The sequence below is a fragment of the Xyrauchen texanus genome, chromosome 13 (genome assembly GCF_025860055.1).
Source record: "Xyrauchen texanus isolate HMW12.3.18 chromosome 13, RBS_HiC_50CHRs, whole genome shotgun sequence".
NCBI lineage: Eukaryota > Metazoa > Chordata > Actinopteri > Cypriniformes > Catostomidae > Xyrauchen > Xyrauchen texanus.
In genome coordinates, this window is record NC_068288.1 from 34773408 (window position 1) to 34797747 (window position 24340).

Genomic DNA, 24340 nt, shown 5'->3' on the forward strand with positions numbered 1-24340 from the left:
ATGCACCAAAACAATGCATTTGTTCTATATAATAATGTGCTTAATTTGTTGTTGTTTTCTCTTATAGTCGGTCAAAGGAACGTGGCTGCTTCTGCACTTTTATAAAGAGTACTTCTGCTGTTCTGTCTCTCCATTATTTGACTGTACCTGACAGCATGCTGGACTCTTAATTATTAAAGTGGAAACCATCAGTGAATTAAGAGATTGCTTTCTTTCTTTCTTTCTTTCTCTCTCGCTTTCATTTCACACACACACACACACACACACACACACGCACGCACGCACGCACACACACACACACACACACACACACAGACAAATAATTTTGTATTGGGGACTCGCTGTAGACTTTCATGCATTTCATGGATTTCATATAGATCTAACAATAATTTATATCCTCTAACCCTATCCCTAAACCTAACCCTCACAGAAACCTTTTTGTATTTTTAAATAAAAAAAAACATTGTTTAGTATGTTTAATAAGCCATTTCTCTCGTGGGGACCGCAGGCTGGGCCCCACAAAATAGGTGATCTCAGGTTTTACACTCCGTGTGGGGACATTTGGTCCCCACATTGTAGTATAAATATGTACACAAAAACACACGCACGCATGCACGCACGCACACACACACACACACACACACACACACACACACATATATGTTGGTGCGGCTATCCTTATGAGGACTCTCCATAGACATAATGATTTTTATACTACTACTAATAATAATAATTCCTTACATTTATATAGCACTTTTCTAGGCACTCAAAGCGCTTTACATAGCATAGGGATGATGATGCGACAGCAGCCATAGTGCGCCAGAATGCCCACCACACACCAGCTATTGGTGGGGAGGAGAGAGCAGAGTGATGTAGCCAATTCAATTCAGTTCAATCTATAGTTCGTACTATATGAACTATAGATTTTAATCCATTATCCTAACCCTACCCCTAAACCTAACACTCACAAAAAAGCTTTCTGTATTTTTACATTTACATTGTTGAGTATGTTTTTTAAGCAATTTGTTTTTTGCGGACACTAGAAATATCCTCATAAACAACATTTATAGCATAATATCCTTGTAATTACCTGTTTGTAACCTAAAAAAAAATGTCCTCGTAAACCACCCAAACCCACACACACACACGTTGGGTTTTCATGTTTTATGAGGACTCTTCATAGTTACATACAAAAAGCCCCTTATATAAGAATAATTCAATATATAATTAGACATAGGTATCTTTAAATATTTAAAAATTATATATATATATATATATATATATATATATATATATATATATATATATATATATATATATATACTGTATATATATAAATATATAAATAAAAAATATTCAGATTATTAAAATGCATGACATTCTTAACCATTGATAAGACAATACAAAAAGTGGCTTTAGAATACAATGTATTGTTTACTACCATATTATTGATCATAAGACAATCATTGGCATACAGTTCACAGCAATCCATTTCACAAGTGAATTTGTCAATCAGTTGGAGATTTATTATGAGGACTTGTTTAAGGACCCGTCAATTTACACCTGCGTCAGACGTTTAGAATTTTTTTATTTTTTATTAATGCTTACAAAACTTTTACATCTAGAGCCAAGAGGTATATTAAAACAAACAAAAACAAAAAGGAAAATAAATAAATAAACAGTTTAATAAAAATGTCAAATTGTTTACATATTTCAATACACTTTACAGCTTTCTTGTTACTCAAATGAGTTAAAACTTGTTAAAACTAATGGTTTATAACCATCATACTTACATTTATGAATACTAAACTTTGCCAACAAAAGCAGAACATTAATAAAATAATATTCCTTATGAAGAGACATTACGAATAAAGAATTTTCAAAACAAAGTTGAAAGCTGGGAATAATATGATCTCTAAAAATCTTGTAGAAATCAGACCAAAAACAACAATGGTGTGATGATGAACAGCTGCTAGTCTTCCCGCTAGAACTATGCTGCGCTTACATTTCTGCCTACTGAAGTGTTTTATTCACTGTATAAACTGCGCATTGCTCATGCAGCTGAAATGTAACTTACTTCCCTCTGGAGTAAACAGGTCGTACTACAAGCTTGCATTTCTCAGGACTCTTCCTTATTATGGTCCGGGGGACATTGCGATTAAATGCGTAATTATTTTTAACGCGTTATTTTTTGTAAAATTAATCGCACTGAATTAACGCATTAAATCGACAGCCCTAGTAATTATATTTTATATACACTAACTGTGTTATGTATATTATGTACAGTATTTTTTCTATCGAGGTGGGGAATTTCCTTTGAATTCTGTTGTATTCATAAGGGCAGTCAGCCGATTTTAAATGTTTAATTGAATTAATGACATGATATGTTGATTAATTAGATTAATCGGGTTTATCGTATATAGCAATATTTTCTGTAAAAAGGCCTCCAATAAAGATAATTCAATATATAATACAGTAATCCAAAAAAATTATAAGCATTTATATATTAAAAGACATTGCATGGGGCCAGTAGAGTTAAGCATTGATTGCACAAAACAAAACAAAGACAAAAAAATGTGGCTTTAGAAGTTAATACAATGTTTGTTTTATTTCCATATCATTTACCAAATGCCTATCCCTGGTCTACAGTCTGCAAGTTTACAATCTGCTATTGAGGTCATTAATATCTCTGAAGTCAACTTACAGTAGGCTATTAAAGGCTATTTTCATAGAACGTAACGTTCTTTTGTTCCATCTGTTTGTGAAGTTCTGTCACGTTTCATTGGTTTTCAGCATTTCTAGCCACATGTAGTGTGTTTTTATGATTCAGTGTCCAGATAAATGTAGTTTGAATCTTTAAAACTACATGTCTTTGAACAGCTGTCGGTTTGTTGTCTGTACAGCTGTGCATTGCCTGTACAGCTAGAATTGCGCTGACTACCCCTGCTAACTGCAATTTGCAAATCAATGGAGGTGGTACCTCAAGCTTGAATTGCTCTGTGGGTGAAACATTCCATGTCACAGAATTTACGTACAGTCATGGAACATAATTAATTGAGTCACTTTTTAACTTTATTTTTTATATAATTGATCGCACTGAATTGACAAGTGAAATGCCTTAAACAGCCTTACTTTTTATATGATCAAATGCTATTGTCAATCCCTTAAACCCTTAAAAAAGCCTTTTTGCATTGTTTATGTTTAGTGAGCCGTTTTCCTCATGGGGTCCATTGGCTGGTCCTAACAACGTTGCTGAATTTAAGATTTATTCTCCTTGTGGGGATATTTGGTACACAAACACACACTCTGTCACTTTCTGTCTACTGGATGTGTCAGTATCAATCATAAAGTAGCCATGATGTTCAGGGTTTCAAGCATATCAGAGGACAACTGAAGTTTCAGATTGTAGGGTTTAGTCACATGCTATCTGACCTATTGCTTAACACAATGTCACAGATGTCAATCTCCCACGCACAGCAGAGGAAGCTTGAAGGGAAGAGAAAGAATGAAGACAGGTTAGGAGGTGGCAGATAGAGATACTGTGAACAAGTGTGGTGACAGCAGAAAACGGTGAGAAAGAGAGAGAGGAAGAAAAAAGCAAGGCTGAGAACACAGCTCCGTCGCTCCTGCCATCAGCAAATCTATATGTGTGAATGCATTATTGATGTGGTGATTCTATGAGTTCCACTCGCTCCGTATCAGTGAGGAGGAATCTGGGGTAAGAGCTGTCAGGAGCTCCCTCTGCTGTGATGCAGTCTAACTTCCACTTCATCAGATCACTGTACTGACCCCCCCACAAAAAACTTGTTGCCTATTTAAACAGGGTGTCAGTACATCTACTGATTAACAGATGCAATTATATTTTGTTTATTTAGAAAAATCAGTCAAGTGAGATTTGAACTTGCATCTTCTGGCACTTAAGGCAGGAAATATCTCACCTCATGTTAAGTGTGGGGGCTGAGCCTTCCTAAGACTGAAATCCTAAAAATACCCCTGGTTCGAACACTGTGTCCGTTGTGTTAAAAGTGTGATTGCAGTAAATAGAACCAAAAGGGCTTTGTGGTCTTTGAGATAAAAGTGTCCAAACTGATCTATCAAGAGTCCAATTGTCATATTTTGGTGTCATTAGTTGAAGATTATGCCAGGAATTGTCCTGTTTACAGCTTGCCACAGAGACAGAAAACAACAAAGAGAGCTTCCAATTTAATTACAGACCCTTCAGAAAGTATTTACCTTCTTGTATTTTTTTTTATTTTTTTTTTTTTTTACATTTTATTTTCAAAACCCCCCAAATGTTCATGCGTTGTAATCCCTTCACTAACAAATGTTCAAAAATTATTAATAAAAAATATATATTTTAATCATTCTTGAACAAAATTTCTCCAGATTGTCTTTTCTCTTATTGTTAACTGTAGTAACTTTTCAGATATTTATTATTGTATAACTCTGAAGAAATCGACATAGTTTATTTTTAACATTACGGATAGTTACTTCAATTACTACAGCCATTCAAATAAATATCCCATTATGGATAATTACGGCTCTAAAATATGATTGAATGAGCCATGTTCGAAGACATTGTAAAATAGGTGATAAACTGTAAGCACACCTTTTACTGCACATTAGTTTATTTTTATGTTAATACACCAAGATGCAGTTACAGTTATGCTTATGAACTATATTGCTTGGCAGTATTGACTAATTACTGATTTTTTATTGTAATTATTGCTGTTAATACACTTAAACATTTAATAAATATTGCCAAATAAGCTTCTTGAGGCTGTGCACCACATCCATTTTTGCAAAAATCGCTGTAATGCATGGCGTTTTTTTGCCCTTGTTGCTGAATTTGTAACACAGCAACAAGAGAAATAGTAATTAGAGGTGAATCATTTCTGAAGGCACTCTCGTAGCTAATGCTAATGTGTGAAAATAAAATAGAACGACTTCCACAGTGTTAGAGCAGGTCTGTCTTTTAAATGAATAGAGGTAAATACTCTAATGATGACCTGTGTACAGCGAGAACAGACATTCTTCTTCCATGTTTGGTTTGCTCACTATTATTGAGACAGGCTTTTGAATAAAGCACCATTTACCTTGCATGCTAAACTAAACAGAAGCCTGTTTAGTCAACAAGGAAATTGAGCTTTTACACATGTAATTTATTTAGGTCTGCCAGGAGATTCCTTGCCATTTTTTGGTTGCATTGTAGATGCGCTATCTTCTTAAAATGATTTATATTTACCTATTTGTTAGCTGCATAAAATACTTATTAACTTAAAATCACAATATACAGTCAGTCCTTCATTGTCAGAAAATGAACCTTGACAGGGTATCAGTATTTCATGTTTTCCATATCATCCCGAAGATGATTATTTTGTGATGACTGGCTGACTGGATATTACCCTGCTTACACAACTTCTTATCAAATAGGTCAGTAAATGGACATGAAATGCTTATTTGAGTTAAAAAATATATTATTATGTGAGAAGAAGTGCCTGTGGAGTTATATGACAAACTTGAAATCAGCACAGTGTAGGAGATTGGTTGCCAGTGTCAACTGTCCAATATATAGTTTAGGAGTCATTATACAGAAGTATTTGCCTGCAGAATGCTTCAATTAACCAATCAGAATCTATTTTTCAAGAGAGCTGTAATGACTACAGGAGATAGGTTGTATAAACTCCAGATCTATGAACGTATAAGTCATCTGTTTCTGATTTATTAAGACAAACCCTACCACAACTGCTTTGTCTTGCCAACCTGGAGGACAATATCATAAACTCCATGAAAAAGTTCAATGGGTCATTATAGTGCTGCCTATGTGCTTTTGCATCAGAGAAACTCAGGAGGGGCAATGTGAGAGACTGACATTTGTAGACCATGGGGTTATGCTCAATTATTTAAACAAAAGCTTTTAGTTGAACACAGCGCAACTGAGAGTTCTGATGTGTAGAACTCATATAAAGACTTCATCCTTCTCAGTGGCATCAGTATGCTGTCATTTATTCTATTCTTGGAGCCATGGCACACACACACAAATGTGCACACAGAGGGTTCCTGCATTTGATGAGCCATGCTTAATTAGAACGCTACCCCAGGAGAACAGGGCAGAAGATAGACATGGCTATGGGGACCAAGACTCAACTCTGCCCTGTGTGATAGGGTTTCCCACTCCACACTGACTGTCGCCATGGCAAGGGTTGCTGTGGTGCTGTTGCCCCTGGATGCTGTGTGGACAAGTGCAGAGGGGTGACGTAGACAGAAAGTGATGGCTTCGGATGGGGATGCTTCAGATGTCTTAACACATACAAACAGACACTGACACGCTAGCACACCCACACGCTCATGCATCATGCATGACAGGGATGGAGAGATTATCTCTGTTCCAGCACATCACATTTTCCTCTCCATTGGGATTGCCATAATCCCTGTGGGATGCTTATACTGTATAGTTTGTGCTTAACAGTAGAATTTATAGCCATATGAATATGTATAAGAGGCTATATATTTGAGCAGTGCAAACTGGGCACTATAGTACAGATGGAGAGTATTAAATGTTTTTATTCTATGTGGGTTGCAGTATTCTGTGGAATTAGGACTCAAAAATGTAAATATGCACTTTATTAACACACAGTTTACAGGTTATCAAAAGCCCAGAATCTGAAGGAAAAAATAAGAAAAGAGCTGAGAAATTCTTGTACAAATCAGATTGAGACATATGAAAGATAGTCCTACACCTCTGAGATGTCATAAGGGTGTGTAAATGATGAGATAATTTTATTTTTTGGGTGAACTATTCTTTTAGGCCAAATTCTCATACCATAATGCATAATGTTTTTTCCCTTTATTCTCATTCCCTTTATTCTCCCTTGATACATTAGATTCTCATTACTGTAATAGAGAATTTAATTTACTATGCTATCATTAAAAAAGGTAATACAATGATTTCAGCATAAAGTAAAAGCAGCACAACAAATGGTATAATGATACTGACCTACTTTAATATTAAATTAAAATATTGAGATTTTTATTGAGGTGGGAAGGGGGGTTTAATTGTCTTTCAATTAATGTCACAAGCCAAAATAATCTAAAATAAACCAAGGAATAATCTAGTCAAATTCAGTGGCAGGCCATGCATTTAAAGTCTAGGCCTTCATTGTGATTCATGCCATTAAGAAAACACAGTTTCACAATGAATAAGACACCCTATGCCTTTAGGCATCATACATTATGTTGCAGCTAACTGGTAATACCAATTGACATTTTAAAAGCACGTCCATGCACGAAAGTCAGAACTTGAACCGACACTTAATGCTCAAGCAAGCCTAATTTTAACTGCGGCATGAATGTTTTGTGAAATGAACGTCTCCCGAACAGACATTCAAAATCATAATTTTTCATATGAATCTACCAAGAAGGTCTATAATACCTAGAAAAATCGATCTAATAATATTTGTGATTTAAATGTTGCTTGCAATACACTTTGTTCCGTCAGGGTACACGGTTATGGTGCATTCAAGTTGGATGAGGGATATTCCCACTTGATATCTCTGACCATAAATGTATTCCATTCCCTGTTATTCAGAACTGCAATGCTCCCATTAGCTTAGCAGGGGTTTGACTCCCATTAGTGATGTCTCCTACTCAACTGATAAACAATGCTGCAGCACTAGCATTTGTGCATCAGGTGTACGATTATCAAAAGAGATTATAATTTGCCATGTTTTATACACCTGTTTCTGCAATAAATTAAGCAATCAAACTGTCATGCAGAACATCTCAGGTTTGTAAGTCCATAAGAATCTCTTTCTCAGTGGCATTACCATCACTGACAGCCGACTCATCAGCTAGATCTTGCGCTTTTTGCTCTTGAATTACATACATCACTTAAAGCGTGATTGCCTTACTCAAGGCCAGCTAGAAGGCCTTGACTGGGACATATCCTAAATATCACACCCACCAATAAAAAATAAATCAATCTGATTGGCTTATGAATCTCACAATCTGACTTTAGTAGCTCATTCATTTTCACTGATGAGGGATTCTGTGGAAATTCTGAAGGCCTGAGGGGGTGGAGCTCAGACTCACACACTGCTTCGGCTAACGAGCTCGGCTTCAGGCATGTGATTTGTGAAAGAGTTGTCACACTTTGCTTGTAAGCATCAAGGAATAAATTCTGACTGGATAATCTTTACATTTTTCTCTAATTGTTTGTAGATTAATTAAGAGTGGAAAAAGATACATAGGCATTAAGGTGATAAGGGAGCTTAAATGGGGATCTGTATGGATAAGTTGCCTTCTGGAGAAGTATAGACTGATGACAATGTATGCAGCAAAGGGGGATGATGGTAAGCAAAGTAACTGTGTGTGTTTATGTCATTGCAGTTGGATAATCTGGACGAGCAAGCAGCTCAGATCAGGAGAGAACTGGATGGACGTCTGCAGATGGCTGATCAGATTGCCCGGGTGAGTCCCATAATTTTATCACTTGCACATGGACTGAGATGCAGCGGCAGTGCTTTAAACAACACTGGGATTGGTTCCATTGCCACTCAGCCAATTCAGTTTGTGGACCCAAATTCACTTCATTATTTAAACGGGCTGACTGCGATTTCACCAAGTAGGACGTGTTCCTTGATCAATAAGGAACCTTTTGTTGGCCCTGGAACAAAATTCATGTCAAACAACTAAACACTAAACAGAGGGTAATTGTTGGTTGATATGCTGTGTAAACCTCAACCCCAGTCAAATGTGTCTGGCCAAGCTTGTTAAACTGTCTTATTTGGGCATTTGTCAGCTGGTCATGCTGCGAGACCAGCTAAACTAGCCGAACACCAGCTTTAAGGGCATCCAGCTTGACCAGTAGAAGACCAGCTTGAGCTAAATTTAAACCATGTCATAAATTGCTATTTGAAATGTATTTGTTTTTCTTTTTCTTTTCTTTCTTTCTTTTTTTTTTTTTTTTTAAACTTTAGGCTGGCAAATTCCCCAAGTTTGTGTCCAAGGAGATGGAAGCTATGTATATTGAGGAGCTAAAGAGCTCAGTAAACCAGCTGATGGCTAACCTGGAGAGCATGCCTGTCTCAAAGGGAGGAGAGTTCAAACTCCAGAAGCTTAAGAGGGGACACAACACCTCCATCATCGATATGGGACAGGAAGATGAAAACCAGCTTTCCAAGTCTGATGTTGTGCTGTCTTTCACACTCGAGGTAAAAGCTGTTCTAGCCTTCAGGCATTGTTTTCCTTTTGTGCTAAAGGCTAAAATACTTTCATCTTTTTTGGGTGAAAACTTTTCAATTTTGGTGTTACTCAATTGAAATTTTGTATTAATTAATTTTGATGTTACTGTGCCATGTTTAATATTAACCAAACCCTGAAAACATACAACCAAGCTTGTGCAATTCAGACCATAAAGGTGTAAGATTTATAATGTTTTATAGGTACTAAATTGTAAGCACATGTAATATAAAAGTAAGCAATTTAATTTTGCTAACTTTTTTATGACCACATTTATTACCAAGATTTAAAGACAAAGATTATTTCTGAATGGCTTGTTTTCTGATTGGCTTAAAAAGCGCAGGCCAGCTCCCTCTCTAGGGCTGTCACAGAGGCAGGTTTTCTCAGAACAAATATTTAAGTGATATCTGTCAGGTTGTAGGGACATTTTATGTGTTGTATATAAAAAAAAAAAATAATATAATCGCTTAGCACTTTTAATAAGGTGCAAAGTTTTGAGCCTAAATTAAAGGTTGAATAATAATGCATAATACAATAATACAACTTAACATTTTCATTGAAACACAAACAATAATGTTTGAATGCAGCATACTACAGGACTTCATTTCAGGCTAAATAATTCTTCAGTCTAACACTGTGAATAGTTGTCATTTGTTGACCTTTTCCATGAACAGCATTGTCACTATATATTTGAGTCAGAGACCTTTTTTAGAAAGACATTATATTATATTTCTCATCATCTCTATGCATTGTTTTCAGATTTACAGCTTAAGATAGCAAAAGGCCAAATTCAAATGTCGACTTAAAGGTGAACACAGTATTTTTTCCAAATTAAAAAAGTTGTACTCCTAAAGAAATTAATTGTAATTTAGTCATATCAGTAAACTTCCAAAAAACTTTTTTATTCTACATGGAAAGGGTCCTCTCATGGGGTTGCCATTTTAGAATCACATGACAAGCTGAATACAACTCGCTTAATCTCAGTAACCATCTTGTATTGGTCACTTTCACTCTTGGATTAAATGAATCATGGCCTACAGCCTACAATGGCTTCTGTAACTGAACACTATTGATTTTGTATGATGCTGCATCCACATCACTTGGTCACTGTACATAAGTCCAAGATGACAAAAGTTACTTAGTGCACCTTTAATGTTATTATTATTTCATAGCTCTTCAAGGTGAAGTTTCACATTCCCCTTCTGTCACTCACTCGATGTTGTAATTGTAATCAAACTCGACAGAATTTGCATGCCCCGCCCCCGGACATACGGGTATAAAGGGGAGCGGGCGAGCGACTGTCAGCCAGATTTTTTCTTCGAAGCCAAGCTGAGTTCACCACTGCGATAAACACTGCTGTTGTATCTACGGCGCATTCCAGCAGCTTTCTCCTCTCTGCACGCTGTGCAGTCCACACCCCTGGGTGCTTCAACAGTGCTTTCATTGCCTGAAAGAGTGTTTCTCCTCCTAAAAGAGTGTATTTCCTCTAAAAGAGCAACACATAGCAGGCGTTGAACGTCCTTTTCAGGACGTGTCTTTTTCAAGATGCCATTCTGCCTCTGTTTAGTTCCTGGATTTTTTCATGGAGACGTGGCTCAGCGACAGAGTTCCGGATGCCGCCATTCAGCTAGACGGGCTCGCCTCGTTTCGTGCCGACAGAAGTACAGCTCTCTGCGGTAAGACTCGCGGTGGTGGCTTGTGTGTTTACATCAACACGGAATGGTGCAAGAACTCTATGCTAGTCTCTAGTTACTGTTCATCGCTGTTGGAGCTTGTGACTGTTAGATGCAGACCTTTTTATCTACCACGGGAATTCACCACTGTTTGCATAACCGGAGTTTACATTCCCCAGCGCTAACGCTAAGGAAGCTCTGTGAACTGTATGGGGCTATGAGCGAACTGCAGAACGCTCACCCCGACGGACTGTTTATTGTCGCCGGAGATTTCAACCATGCAAATCTCAAGACAGTGCTCCCTAAATTCCATCAGTATGTGGACTTTGCAACGAGAGGGGCGAACGCGCTTGATCTTGTTTACACAAACATCCCAGGCGCGTACCGGGCGGAGCCCCGCCCCCACCTCGGCTACTCAGACCACATCTCTGTTATGTTAATTCCAGCATACAGACCGCTCGTCAGACGCACAAAACCGCTTCAGAAGCAGGTGAAAACATGGCCAGCAGGAGCCATCTCTGCTCTTCAGGACTGTTTTGAGTGTACTGACTGGCACATGTTCAGGGAGGCTGCAGCATATGGCGATTCTATCAACTTGGAGGAATACACAGCATCAGTGACCAGCTACATCAGCAAGTGCATTGATGATGTCACTTTTTCCAAGACCATCACCACACGCTCCAACCAGAAGCCGTGGATGACTGCGGAGGTGCGCACGCTGCTGAGGTCCCGAGACTCCGCCTTCAGAGCAGGCGATAAGGCAGCCCTAAGAACAGCTAGGGCCAAACTGTCACGGGCAATCAGAGAGGCAAAGCGCGCACATGCCCAGAGAATCCACAGTCACTTCCAGGACAGCTGTGACACGCGGCGCATGTGGCAGGGCATCCAGGCCATCACCAACTACAGGACAACATCAGTTGCCTGTGACAAAGATGCCTCCCTTCCAGATGCACTGAACGACTTCTACGCTCGGTTTGAAGTGCAGAACGACGTGATGGCGAGGAAGTCCAGTCCTCCTCCCAACGACCAGGTGCTCTGTCTTACCACGGCAGATGTGAGGAAAACTCTACGTAGAGTCAACCCACGGAAGGCTGCTGGACCAGACAACATTCCTGGCAGAGTGCTCAGAGGATGTGCAGACCAGCTAGCAGATGTTCTTACCGACATCTTCAACATCTCTCTGAGCAGCGCCGTCGTTCCAACGTGCTTCAATGCCACCACCATCATCCCCATGCCAAAGAAGTCTTCAGTGTCCTGCCTCAACGACTACCGTCCCGTCGCACTTACACCCATCATCATGAAGTGCTTCGAGAGGCTCGTCATGAGGCAGATTAAGACCCAGCTGCCCCCTCACTAGACCCACTGCAGTTTGCGTATCGTTCAAACCGTTCAACGGACGATGCCATCACCACAACCCTCCATCTGGCCCTCACCCACCTAGACAATAAGGACTCATACGTTCGAATGCTGTTCATAGATTTCAGCTCAGCATTCAACACAATCATTCCCCAGCACCTGATTGGAAAGCTGAACCTGCTGGGCCTGGACACCTCCCTCTGCAACTGGATCCTGGACTTCCTGACTGGGAGACCTCAGTCAGTCCGGATCGGGAACAGCATCTCCACCACCACCACACTGAGCACTGGGGCCCCCAGGGCTGTGTGCTCAGTCCACTGCTGTTCACTCTGCTGACTCACGACTGTGCAGCAATGCACAGCTCGAATCACATCATCAAGTTCGCCGATGACACGACCGTGGTGGGTCTCATCAGCAAGAACAACGAGTCAGCATACAGAGAGGAGGTGCAGCGGCTGACAAACTGGTGTAGAGCCAACAACCTGTCCCTGAATGTCGACAAAACAAAAGAGATGGTTGCTGACTTTAGGAGAGCACAAGGTGAACACACTCCGCTGAACATCGACGGCTGCTCTGTGGAGATCGTCAAAAGCACCAAATTCCTTGGTGTTCACTTGGCGGAGAACCTCACCTGGTCCCTCAACACCAGCTCTATCACCAAGAAAGCCCAGCAGCGTCTCTACTTTCTTCGAAGGCTGAGGAAAGCACATCTCCCAACCCCCATCCTCACTACATTCTATAGGGGGACTATTGAGAGCATCCTGAGCAGCTGCATCACTGCCTGGTTTGGGACTTGCACCGTTTCGGACCGCAAAGCCCTGCAGAGGATAGTGAGGACAGCTGAGATGATCATTGGGGTCTCTCTTCCCTCCATCAAAGACATTTACAAAAAACACTGTATCCACAAAGCAACCAGCATTGTGGACGACCCCACACCCCTCACACAAACTCTTTACCCTCCTCCCGTCTGGCAAAGGTACGAAGCATTCGGGCCCTCACGGCCAGACTGTGTAACAGCTTCTTCCCCCAAGCCATCAGACTCCTCAATACTCAGAGACTGGTTTGACACACACGTGTCCTGAGTTGCACTTTAATTACTGTCACTTTATAACTGTCTGTTACCTCAATAACTGCTATGTGCATAGAACATTATCTCATAGTATGTTATGTTTACATTTTAGAAACTGTCATCTTTTTGCACTACTGAGTACTGGTCGGCGCTGCACTGTCTATTGTCTTGTTCATTGTCAGTAATTTGTTGTACTGTCCTGTACTTTTTGCACATGTTTGCACGTGCACTTTATATAGGTATATATAGGTAGTTTATATAGGTATTTTATTTCGTTGTGTAGTCTCACGTGGTCCTATGTTGGTCCTTTGTTGTTTTTATGTAGCACCATGGTCCTGGAGGAACGTTGTCTCGTTTTGCTGTGTACTGTACTAACTGTATATGGTTGAAACGACAATAAAAACCACTTGACTTGACTTGACTTGGATGCGGTCGATTTCTCTCCACTTCTGACGGTCATAAAAGCCATCTCGTGTGCCTGGGCTGCGATCACATGCAGGCAGCATTTTATGAATGGTTCATGTTCTCAGTGCGAGAACATAACCATGACAACATTGCGGTCGAGGCAACATCGTCGACATCGTTCCTTCTTCCCACGGGACTGAGGACTGGCGTTGAAGGTGATTCGTGGATGACGACAGGCTCGGTTTCGGCAGGTAAATCCACACGAACCACCCGCCCCCCAGAACGCTTGCTTGCTTGCTTCTGTCCGAGCTCGGGATGAGTGCAGCTCGCCTCGTGGCCAGCCGGCATTCTCCTTCGAGCCCCCGGAATTGGATGAAGTTTTCGCCGCTGCATCGGAGAGCGTCACAGGCGTATGATGCTGATGACTCGTCTGGGCAGTGCACGAATGTCCGCTATGCTTTTCCGGGCCGCCGTGAGCGCAAGGCTGGACTGGAAAACTCCGTCCCCCCTCACGGCTACTCGATTGGTTCTTCAGGCCAGGGCGCCGCTCATAGCCACGCATGCCATGGCTCTCCTGCAAGTTCACCAAGCCAAGGCACTTAAAGATTTGCACCTGGGTAGTCCCGATCCCGATGTGCAGCAGGAACTGTGCCTTGCATCCAACCTCGCTCTTAGAGCTATGAAGGTCAGAGCACAAGCACTCGGGCAGGCGTTGGCCACCCTCGTGATCCAGGAACACCATTTGTGGCTGAATTTGGTCGAGATGTGCGACATTGACAAGGCCTGGTTTCTCAACGCCCCCGTCTCCCAGTTCAGCCTCTTCGGTGACACTGTCGATGACTTCGCCCAGCAGTTTTCGGCGGTGAAGAGGCAGACGGAAGCTATATCTCACATCAAGCTGTGCCACCACCTCAGCAAAGCCTGTGCCTCGTCTGCCCACCGAGGGCATCTCCCTGCGACTAAACCACAGGCAGCTCTGCTTCAAACGGGCCCAGCTCTCAGCCTGGTGTCGAGTGCCCCACAGGCAGTGTACGCCCCCTGTCTCCAGGAAGTGTACACTCCTAAGCGCCCCTGAGATGGAAGACCCGGGCAGTCAGATGTATCCGTCCAAGACCACTCCGTCCCCCATTGGAGGGCCGGGAGGAAAACCCTTGTTTTCCTTATTCTTCATTGCTGCACCCCCTTCAGGCTGCTGTACCCACATTATTAATAAAAGAGCAATTTTGGAGTTAGACTCAGTCTCAATGTCAGTGCTCAGGTGCCTCGCTATAACGGAGGCCCTTCTCGGCACAGACGCGCTGGCACACAGCTGGGCCCGGGGGCTGCGCAAGTACGCATTTACCCCAATGAGCCTTCTTGCACTGGTGCTGTGCAAGGTCAGGGAGTACGAGGAACAGGTCACCTTAGTGGCTCCTTACTGGCCCACTCGGAACTGGTTCTTGTATCTCAAGCTCCTCGCGACAGCACCTCCCTGGCAAAGTCCTTTCTCAGGGATGGGTCACCCTCTGGCACTGCGCCCAGGCCTCTGGAACCTCCATGTCTGGCCCCTGGACAGGATGCGGAAGACTTAAGAGGTCTACCACCTGCAGTCAAACTCAAAGCCCTCTCCTTGAAATTGACCCTCCTGATCGCGCTCGCCTCCATCAAGAGGCTTGGAGACCTGCAAGCGTTCTCTGTCAGCGACACTTGCCTGGAGTTCGGTCCGGCAGATGCTCACCTCATCCAAAGGCTGCGGTCTTCGGGCTACGTGCCCAAGTTTCCTACGACCCCCTTCAGGGTTTAGGTTGTGAACCTGCAAGCGAAGTGTCCCCGGGAGGAGGCAGACCCAGCCTCTTCATTGCTGTGTCTGGTACGTGCTTTGCGTAACCATGTGGACCGCACGAAGGGCTCTGGATGCTCTGAGTAGCTCTTTGTCTGCTTTGGCGGACAGCGGAAATGGACGCCGACTCCAAACAGAGGTTAGCTCATTCGGTTGTTGATGCTATCCCCTAGCCTAATACACCCAGGCCATGCCCCCCCCACCCTTGCAGATTCGAGCACACTCCACGAGAAGTGTGGCATCCTTGAGGGCACTGGTCCATGGCACCTCCCTAGCTGACATCTGCAGAGCAGCGGACTGGGCAACACCCAACACCTTTGCTAGGTTCTACAACCACAGGGTTGAGTTGGTCTCATCACTTGTTTTGTCAGGTCTGAGCCAGTAGAACTCGGTAATACGGAACAGCCGACCAGGTGTTCCGCTTGCACCTTGTGCCCTTCACCAAGTTGATCCAGTGCGCCTTCTTTCCCAGGTTAGCCACTAAGCTCTCGCTTCCTGTATGCTCTTCCTCCCTAGCCCTCTGGCCAGCGAATTCAGGAGAGGAATTTGCCACCAGACCCACCACGATTCAAGTGCTCCGTGTTGGGCTTGGGCTCCACAGGCATAGTTCCCACTTCAAGCAACTATCTGTGATGTATTTTCCACGGTACGGTCCCGCTGCTTGTAGGATCCTCGTCTTCCTCGGGCAGTCCTCGCTGCCCCTGGTCGCCGTGTCTGTAGCAACTCCTCCCTTGTCAGGCAGGATCTACTACCGCACCATGTCCAACCCCCGTGTGTATTAGCCACAAGTTACCTCCCCCCAGTCTGGGCAGGTTGTGGTCTCCGCAGGACCTTTTCCTGAAAGGAATATGACACCTTTCATTGGAGGCGTTGGGGAGGGTTATGTGCTGCCGACCCAGCTGCTACTATCAAGCAGCAGCCTGCTTATACCTGGCTCGGCAGTCATGTAACATGGATAGTTCATGGCGTTTTGAAGTGGGACCCCTTGTGTCACTACAATCGACACAACACAGAGTGAGTGACAGAATGGGAACATCATGGCTACTGTTGTAACCTCCGTTCCCTTATGGAAGGAACGAGACGGTGTGTTCCCCTTGCTACCTCACTATCCCTACCACTGTAATACGCCTCAACATTATTCTCGGCTCCTCAGTGAAAACCTGTCTGACAGTCACTCGCCCACTCCCCTTTATACCTGTAAGTCCGGGGGCGGGGCATACAAATTCTGTCTGCCAACTTGACATTGGCCTTTTCTCAAGTTCAGAGGTACGCAAGGCTCTAGGAAGAGACCCCTTGTGTCACTACAATCGACACAACGTCTCGTTCCTTCCATCAGGGAACGGAGGTTACAACAGTAACCATGATGGTTTTTTCTATGTTCAAATACATTCTTTGGGGGCCTGGGTAGCTCAGCGAATGTTGATGCTGACTGCCAGCCCTGGGTATACTGAATGACTCCATCCAGGTCTCCTACGCAACGAAATTGGCCCAGTTGCTAGAGACTGTAGAGTCACATGGGGTAACCTCATCGTGGTCGTGATCAGTGGTTCTCACTCTCAATGGCCACGTGGTAAAATGCGCACAGATTGTGGAGAGTAGCATGAGCCTCCACTTGGTGGGAGTCTCTGCGGTGTCATGCACAACGAGCCACGTGATAAGATGCGCGGATTGACTGTCTCAGAAGCGGATGCAACTGAGACTTGTCTTCCTCCACGTGGATTGAGGTGAGTAACCGCTCCACCACGAGGACCTAAGTTGTGGGAATTGGGCATTCCAAATTGGGAGAAAAGGGTATAGAATATGTATATATATATATATATATATATATATATATATATATATATATATATATATACTGTATATTTTCTCCTATTCCAGCATATTGTACAGAGATGACAATTAGTAAGCCATTTGTTGGTTGATTTCCCCCAAGAGTGTAAAAACGATGATGCTGTGATGCTTTCAAGACATTGCTTGATTGAGCTGTCCGATTATGTTAACTTCTGTCTTCACCAATGGTGTGTGTTTGCCCATACAACAGTAAATACTTTTACAATGTTTGGTGCCTCTAGTGTTGCAGAAATTACACACTTGACCTTGTAAATTTGTGTTATATAAATTCCTTTCAATGCATAATATGGCATACTGTTTTACTGCTTACTGTAATCAATCACAGACATTGATGTGTTTATGTGTGCACATGTTGCACAGCCTAAACATTAACCTCACTTTTCAGATCATATCTTTTTGCTGTTTAAAAGGGTTCACCTTTCATCATTTGGAATTAATAGACACCCCTCAGTTTAGATGATGGATTTGAGTGAGAAGAGAGAGTGCTAAATTTAGCAATATTAACAACTTCAGTGTTAGTTTAACACATGCGTCTGTGAGATTTTGATCTTCACTGAATTTTTAGTCTTTGCTAATGCATGAATTATAGATAGGCTGCTAGTCACTTCAGTGTTAGTTTAACACATGCGTCTGTGAGATTTTAATCTTCACTGAATTTTCAGCCCTTGCTATTGCATGAATTATAGATAGGCTGCTAGTCTGCAGACATAAAGGGCTGCAACATATTAAAAAGGGTTCTACTGCATTTCTGTTAAATTATCCTAGAGAATATTGAGTGTCTCAGAGAAGTCTCTCCTCTCCAGTCTGAGTTTTTGTAATAATTATCCCATCTTGAGTTAGCTTTTTTTTCAGGGCAGTTGATTTTAATGTGGTAAGAATTTTGTCACAGAGGCTGACAAAGCAGTGTTTTATGGACAGGAGTCTTGTTTTGAGTTGTGAGCTATGAGCTGGAAGATTTGATAGGTGCAATGGGTGTGTGGATTGAGTTTCAGCTGGGGCGTAAATAATGCTTATTTAATGAATGCCTGAAACAAAGAAAGTAGAATAGTTATAAAAGCTAATAATGTGGTCAGAAAGTTGAGTGGTGGGCTCATCTAAAAGAGTGTACAGTATAACTACTTATATACTGCAAGTTTTAAAACTCTTACCTGCAGAGAGAATACTGAACTGTATTTTTCTCAATGATTGTTTCTTCTGTATAGGTGGTGATTATGGAAGTTCAGGGGTTGAAGTCATTGGCTCCTAACCGCATTGTGTACTGCACTATGGAGGTAGAGGGTGGAGAGAAGCTACAGACAGACCAGGCTGAGGCATCCAAACCAACGTAAGACATTTATAATCTCACCATGGACAAATATCCAAAGGCTTAACACATACACAAGGCATATATTAATAATAATGTACAAGGTACATTCTAACACGTGCGAGATGTGCGTCATTATGTAGATGCAAAAGCACCCTTTAGCATCTGTATTGTGACGTGACCGATAAGCCCACTGCTTTCAATGAGAACCTTTTGTCGTCAATATGTTGATGTGAAGAGTTGTATTATTTTGAAATGAAACACAAAATTATTACACACACACAAACACACACATAAAATTATTGTCAGGTTTTTTAACATAACTCAAGCACAGAAAGCAGAAAACCCAAGAAGTCTTTATAAATAAAAGTAAAATGCAAAAACACAAAACTTGGCTCAAAAAAAATGAAAACCCAGAAAACCACCAAAAAGGGCTGAAAATAAAAGACCCATGATAGGGCAAAAACTAAAAATAATCAAGCAGATAAACTTTAATTTTTAAAGAATAATAAAAATCATAGACGACCGACCGACCAGAGGAAACTCATAACATGGAACAGAAGGTGCACAATGAGAGGAACCTGGAGCAAAGTCTTTCTAGCAAGTCAGTCCACTGTCTGCCATCTTTGGAATGCTCTCAGGAGGCTATTTCCAGTCATGCCAGTGCAGCTCCTATCTACTTGAATAGGGAAAGAATGAAATCTCAAGAACGTTTGGTCAAGATTAAAATCAAAGTACATATTTCAAATCAGCAATAAAATTTCATAATACCAGAATCATAAATTGTGCTTCTTTACCTCAAATGACACCAAAGCTAGCAATTTTCACAGCTTGTACAGCTAATGCGCATTTGCGTTAGCAAGCTGATTGACAGACGATGTCTTGATCTAAAAGGTGATTGGCTCTTTTACCTGTAAGGCGGGACTTCCTTTTTACATCCGTTGACCAATGGGCACTAGAGCTTCTTGTTTTGGCATTCCAATTTCTCCCACTCATTTAAAAAGAAGTGACCTGTCTCTGCCAAATAGTCTCTGGCAGGAGATCACAGTTCAATCCCCATTCAAACGAGGAGGTAATCACGTTAGTATAAACAAGCGTGATTAGGAGATTGTATTTTATCCCAAACATTGCATTTTGTCTCCACTAATGGTAAGGTTAAAATAAGCATTTCTCTTCACAGTTTTACACCCTGTATAGCTGCAAACAATTATCTTTACATCTTACTTCTGGCAACCTCTTCTACTGTAGATCTAAATGGATGTCACACTTGTTTATATGCTCTAAAACATTTATCGCTTTTGCCTCTGGGGACAGTGTCTTAAAATGTTGAATGAACAAAATGAACAATTGATCAGGCAAATGAGTGGGTGGGGCCATGAACAGACAAGGAACAGAAACATCCAGGGTGGCACATGCAAAACACAACAGAAAGTCAAAAATAACGTATATATCAAGAGTGTCAAGATCCTGCCACTAAAGAGAAAACAATACTAGACAGTGAATACTGTGATTCTGACACATATACATTAGAAGAAAAAAAAGAGGTCTGTTCTGGTTTTCGTTTTTGGATGATCAACTAAAACAGAACCCTGTGTGATGCTTTCAGTTTAACAATAAAGACAAGAAGTTTCCTTAATTAAAGTTCAGGTGAGGTTCGTATTTTAGTCAACCAACCACAAAAACAAAAGGAAAGCACAAATGTTCTGAGAACTCCTACAGAAAACTAGTTTTATAATCATACAGATTTCAATGTTGTTTGCGTCATATTGATGGCAAAGGTCTCTTGTTGTTGAAAGCAATGGGCTTACCAGCAGGGCGCTTGCACAAGCAATAGTGTTTGACACTTGGGACTGATTGAAATATGAAATTGATGCTGGTTGAAATATCAGTTGATTACTTGGTTTATGTATATTGGTTTATCACTGCTAAGCTATAGTTTATTGCTATATTGTACCCACTTTACAATATTGTAACATAATCAGAATTGTGTTATAACGTTATATTAAATGCATTAGCCTAAAAGGTATTAGTCATAGTGTTTCGACTAGCCTATGCAAAACACTGTTAGCCCTTTACAAAAGCAGCATGGAATGGATAACAGCCCTAACATTTAATGGTTTTCTAATGGCAGTGCAGCTTCAGGTGCTGTGTCCTCCAACTCGAACTCGATTATTTGGCCAGAGGCTGTTACTTGAGGGATGAGCACATGATGCGCTGCTATTTTTGGCCCAATGTTCCATCATTGGATCAGATGCCAATTTACAACAAGCTAAAGAGAGAGAGAGAGAGAAAGAATTAGAGAATACGAGCCTCCATGTCCCCTCAGAAAAGTAATCAGCTGTGGAGAAACTGATTAGGAGTGCATATCCCAGTGAAAGGGGGAGCGGGAAGAGAGAGAGAGAGAAAGAGAGAGAGAGAGAGATCCTCTAGCACTCCTGAAGAATATGATGTGACGTGAGAATTAGCATTTTTAGATTCTATCATCACACGTGCGAACACACACACACTGCGGCGCGCCTTTGACGGCAATAAAATCTGTTTCATAAATAAGGTCACCCTTCCGGCCCCACAAGAATGAAGCATCATTCTGAAGGACAATCTCTCTTTTCTTCTTCCTATTTTATATCTTTCTCCTTTTTTCCACACCTTATAGGGATGTGTAATATAGCTTTTCTCTTGGCAGTGTTTCATATCTCTGTATTTATGCAAATTTATAGAAATTGCTTCAGGTTTTTGTTCAAAATACAATTTAAAATAATCAAGGCTTTTTTCACACTGCTTTAAATAATCAAAAGGAATAATGATAATTACTCATATTAATTTATGCACCGATATAATAATAAATAGTTATAAACCACAATATTTACATTTTAATATATGAAAAGTTTCACGGAGAGTCTTTAACAGAATCTCTGTTAAAGAGTCTTAACGAATCTGTCTTAACGAATGTGAAACGAGTAGTGTGAAAAGACTAAAGACATGGGGCCCTATATTTAGAGTGCTATGTGATGTATCATTCACGCAAAGTCAGTGGGTATGGCAATTAAGCTGTGGTATTTTTGTGCAAGCATGTGCTAAGTCTGGAAGGATTGTGGGTTTGTGCAAGTAAATTTGCCAAAATTGTGCGCAATACACAAAGGGGCTGGGTGAAATGCAATTTAATTCTGAGGTTCTTCTCCGGTTATTGCACCATCAGCATCCTATTATAATCAATTCACTGTAGAGCACCAGCTATATAAACTAAGACAGCACATTCATAAGAATTTGGTAGTGTAAATGGGCTGTATGCAATGAATTGGAAGAATAGAAAAATTGAATTACATTCTTTTGTGCATTAAATGATTCCTTGTTAAATGTCTGGCATGTTTGTAGTGACAAAATTCTTTTAAACACATGGAAAATGTGGTTCTCATCAGGACTTGAATGTAGGCTCCATTAAATTATAGAGAATGTAAGTATTATTAATCAAATAGATTTACTGACACACAAATCGTGGCTAGTATTAACTATGATTTTATCTGCCTTCCAGGTTAGGCAGTGGATTTATTTTTTATTCACTTTTACAAGTTTGCTTTAAAAAAAAAAATATTCATTTATTGAAACATGAAAAACTTAAACCCAAAATATTTTGTATTTCAAAAAATTGTATATAAATAACCACCTACAAACCAAATCCAAACATTTGACCCTCTCCAAACTTCTTCCACCAGCCCCTTTTGCATTGACAAGAATTCCGATAAAACAGCTACTACAGTGATTGTCAGGGAATTACTTTGATGTTCCACTATATTTTCAGAGCACAATCATTTGTACATGAACTTTATTACGACCTGCTGGTGGAATCTCCACGCAGATGTAGGAACTGACTTGGCACTGAGAAGGGAGGTGCTTCCGAAATGAAATTTCCCAGAAAATAGTAAATTACTGTCCCACCCACGCCCGCTTGCACTTTGTGCTGGCATGAAAATTGCCCTTAGAATAAGTGCTCTCTTGAAAATTAGATAAGGCTTGGTACACAGTCATTGCGCATAGCACTGTGCTTAACGCGGTCTCGAAAATAGAGCCTAAGGTCTTTAAGAAACTTAACTGTCAAATAAAAAGCACTTTCAAATCATTATGATATTGTTTAATTTGAAATGGTATGCAGATACATTGCACATATCTTGTGTTTATTCAATGCATTTCCCAGCCCAATTTCCTCCTGTATTCTTCTCTATCCATGATTTTGGTCCACCCTTTTTCACTTTTTGTTACTCAAATTTCATTTTACTCTCTCTCTCTCTCTCTCTCTCTCTTCCTCATTCAATTGTAACTCACTTAACTCTTAGCTATGAGTCATAGAACTTTGTCTATATTCATATATTCATGCTGTCACTGGCAGTTGGAATCAGGGAGAATTGGCTCATTTTTGCAAAGCATAAAAGCGCTAATGGACACACAGAAATGTGTCACAACAAATAGACATGCTGAAGGAAAAAGATTAAGAGGAGGACACAGTGAAAGAAGAGAAAAGGAAATTTGACATTCAGACGAGTGTTGTGCAGTCAGCTGTTCAATAATAAACATACTTTACAGTCTCACACCCAAAGAAGGGGACTTTGTCAGTTCGAACCAGTCTGGCCATTCTCTGTTGACCTCTCTCATCTACAAGGTATTTTCGTCCACAGAACTGCTGCTTACTGGAGATTTTTTGTTTTTGGAACCATTATGGAGACTTTTGTGTGTGAAAATTTTAGAAATACTCAAACCAGCCCATCTGGCACCATCAATCATCCATGCGATGATATAATCAGCCAATCGTGTGGCTGCAGTGCTTAAAATCATTCAGATATGGGTCAGGAGATTCAGTTAATGTTCGCATCAACCATAAGAATGGGGGAAAATGTGATCTCAGTGATGTGGACCATGGCATGATTGTTGTTGCCAGATGGGCTGGTTTGAGTATTTTTTTACTGCTGTTCTCCTGGGATTTTTACACACAACAGTCTCTGGAATTTACTCCGAATGGCACAAAAAACATCCAGTGAGTGGCAGTTCTGTGGACGGAAATGCCTTGTTGATGAGAGAGGTCAACAGAGAATGGCCGGACTGGTTCGAACTGACAAAGTCTACAGTAACTCAGATAACAACTCTGTACAATTGTGGTGAGAAGGATATCATCATGCTATTCTGAGATGAGGTTTGGTGCTGTTTTGGCTGCATGAGGGTGACCTACACAATATTAAGCAGGTGGTTTTAATGTTGTGGCTGATCGGTTATATATATATATATATATATATATATATATATATATATATATATATATATATATATATATATACAGTGGGTACGGAAAGTATTCAGACCCCCTTACATTTTTCACTCTTTGTTATATTGCAACCATTTGCTAAAATCATTTAAGTTCATTTTTTTTTCCTCATTATTGTACACACAGCACCCCATATTGACAGAAAAACACAGAATTGTTGACATTTTTGCACATTTATTAAAAAAGAAAAACAGTATTCAGACCCTTTGTTCAGTATTTAGTAGAAGCACCCTTTTGATCTAATACAGCCATGAGTCTTTTTGGGAAAGATGCAACAAGTTTTTCACATCTGGATTTGGGTATCCTCTGCCATTGC

General features: G+C 40.9%; 1 protein-coding gene across 4 annotated transcripts in view; it reads left to right on the forward strand.

The window, feature by feature from the left end:
• Window positions 1-24340, forward strand: part of LOC127653800 (calcium-dependent secretion activator 1-like) — a 168617-nt gene that overhangs the window by 61037 nt on the left and 83240 nt on the right. For all 4 annotated transcript variants that reach the window (XM_052140571.1, XM_052140570.1, XM_052140569.1 and 1 more), the window contains exons 4-6: window positions 8389-8469; window positions 8979-9212; window positions 18616-18737. In XM_052140571.1, coding sequence (XP_051996531.1) covers window positions 8389-8469; window positions 8979-9212; window positions 18616-18737 — 437 coding nt within the window. The remainder of the gene's footprint in view (window positions 1-8388; window positions 8470-8978; window positions 9213-18615; window positions 18738-24340) is intronic.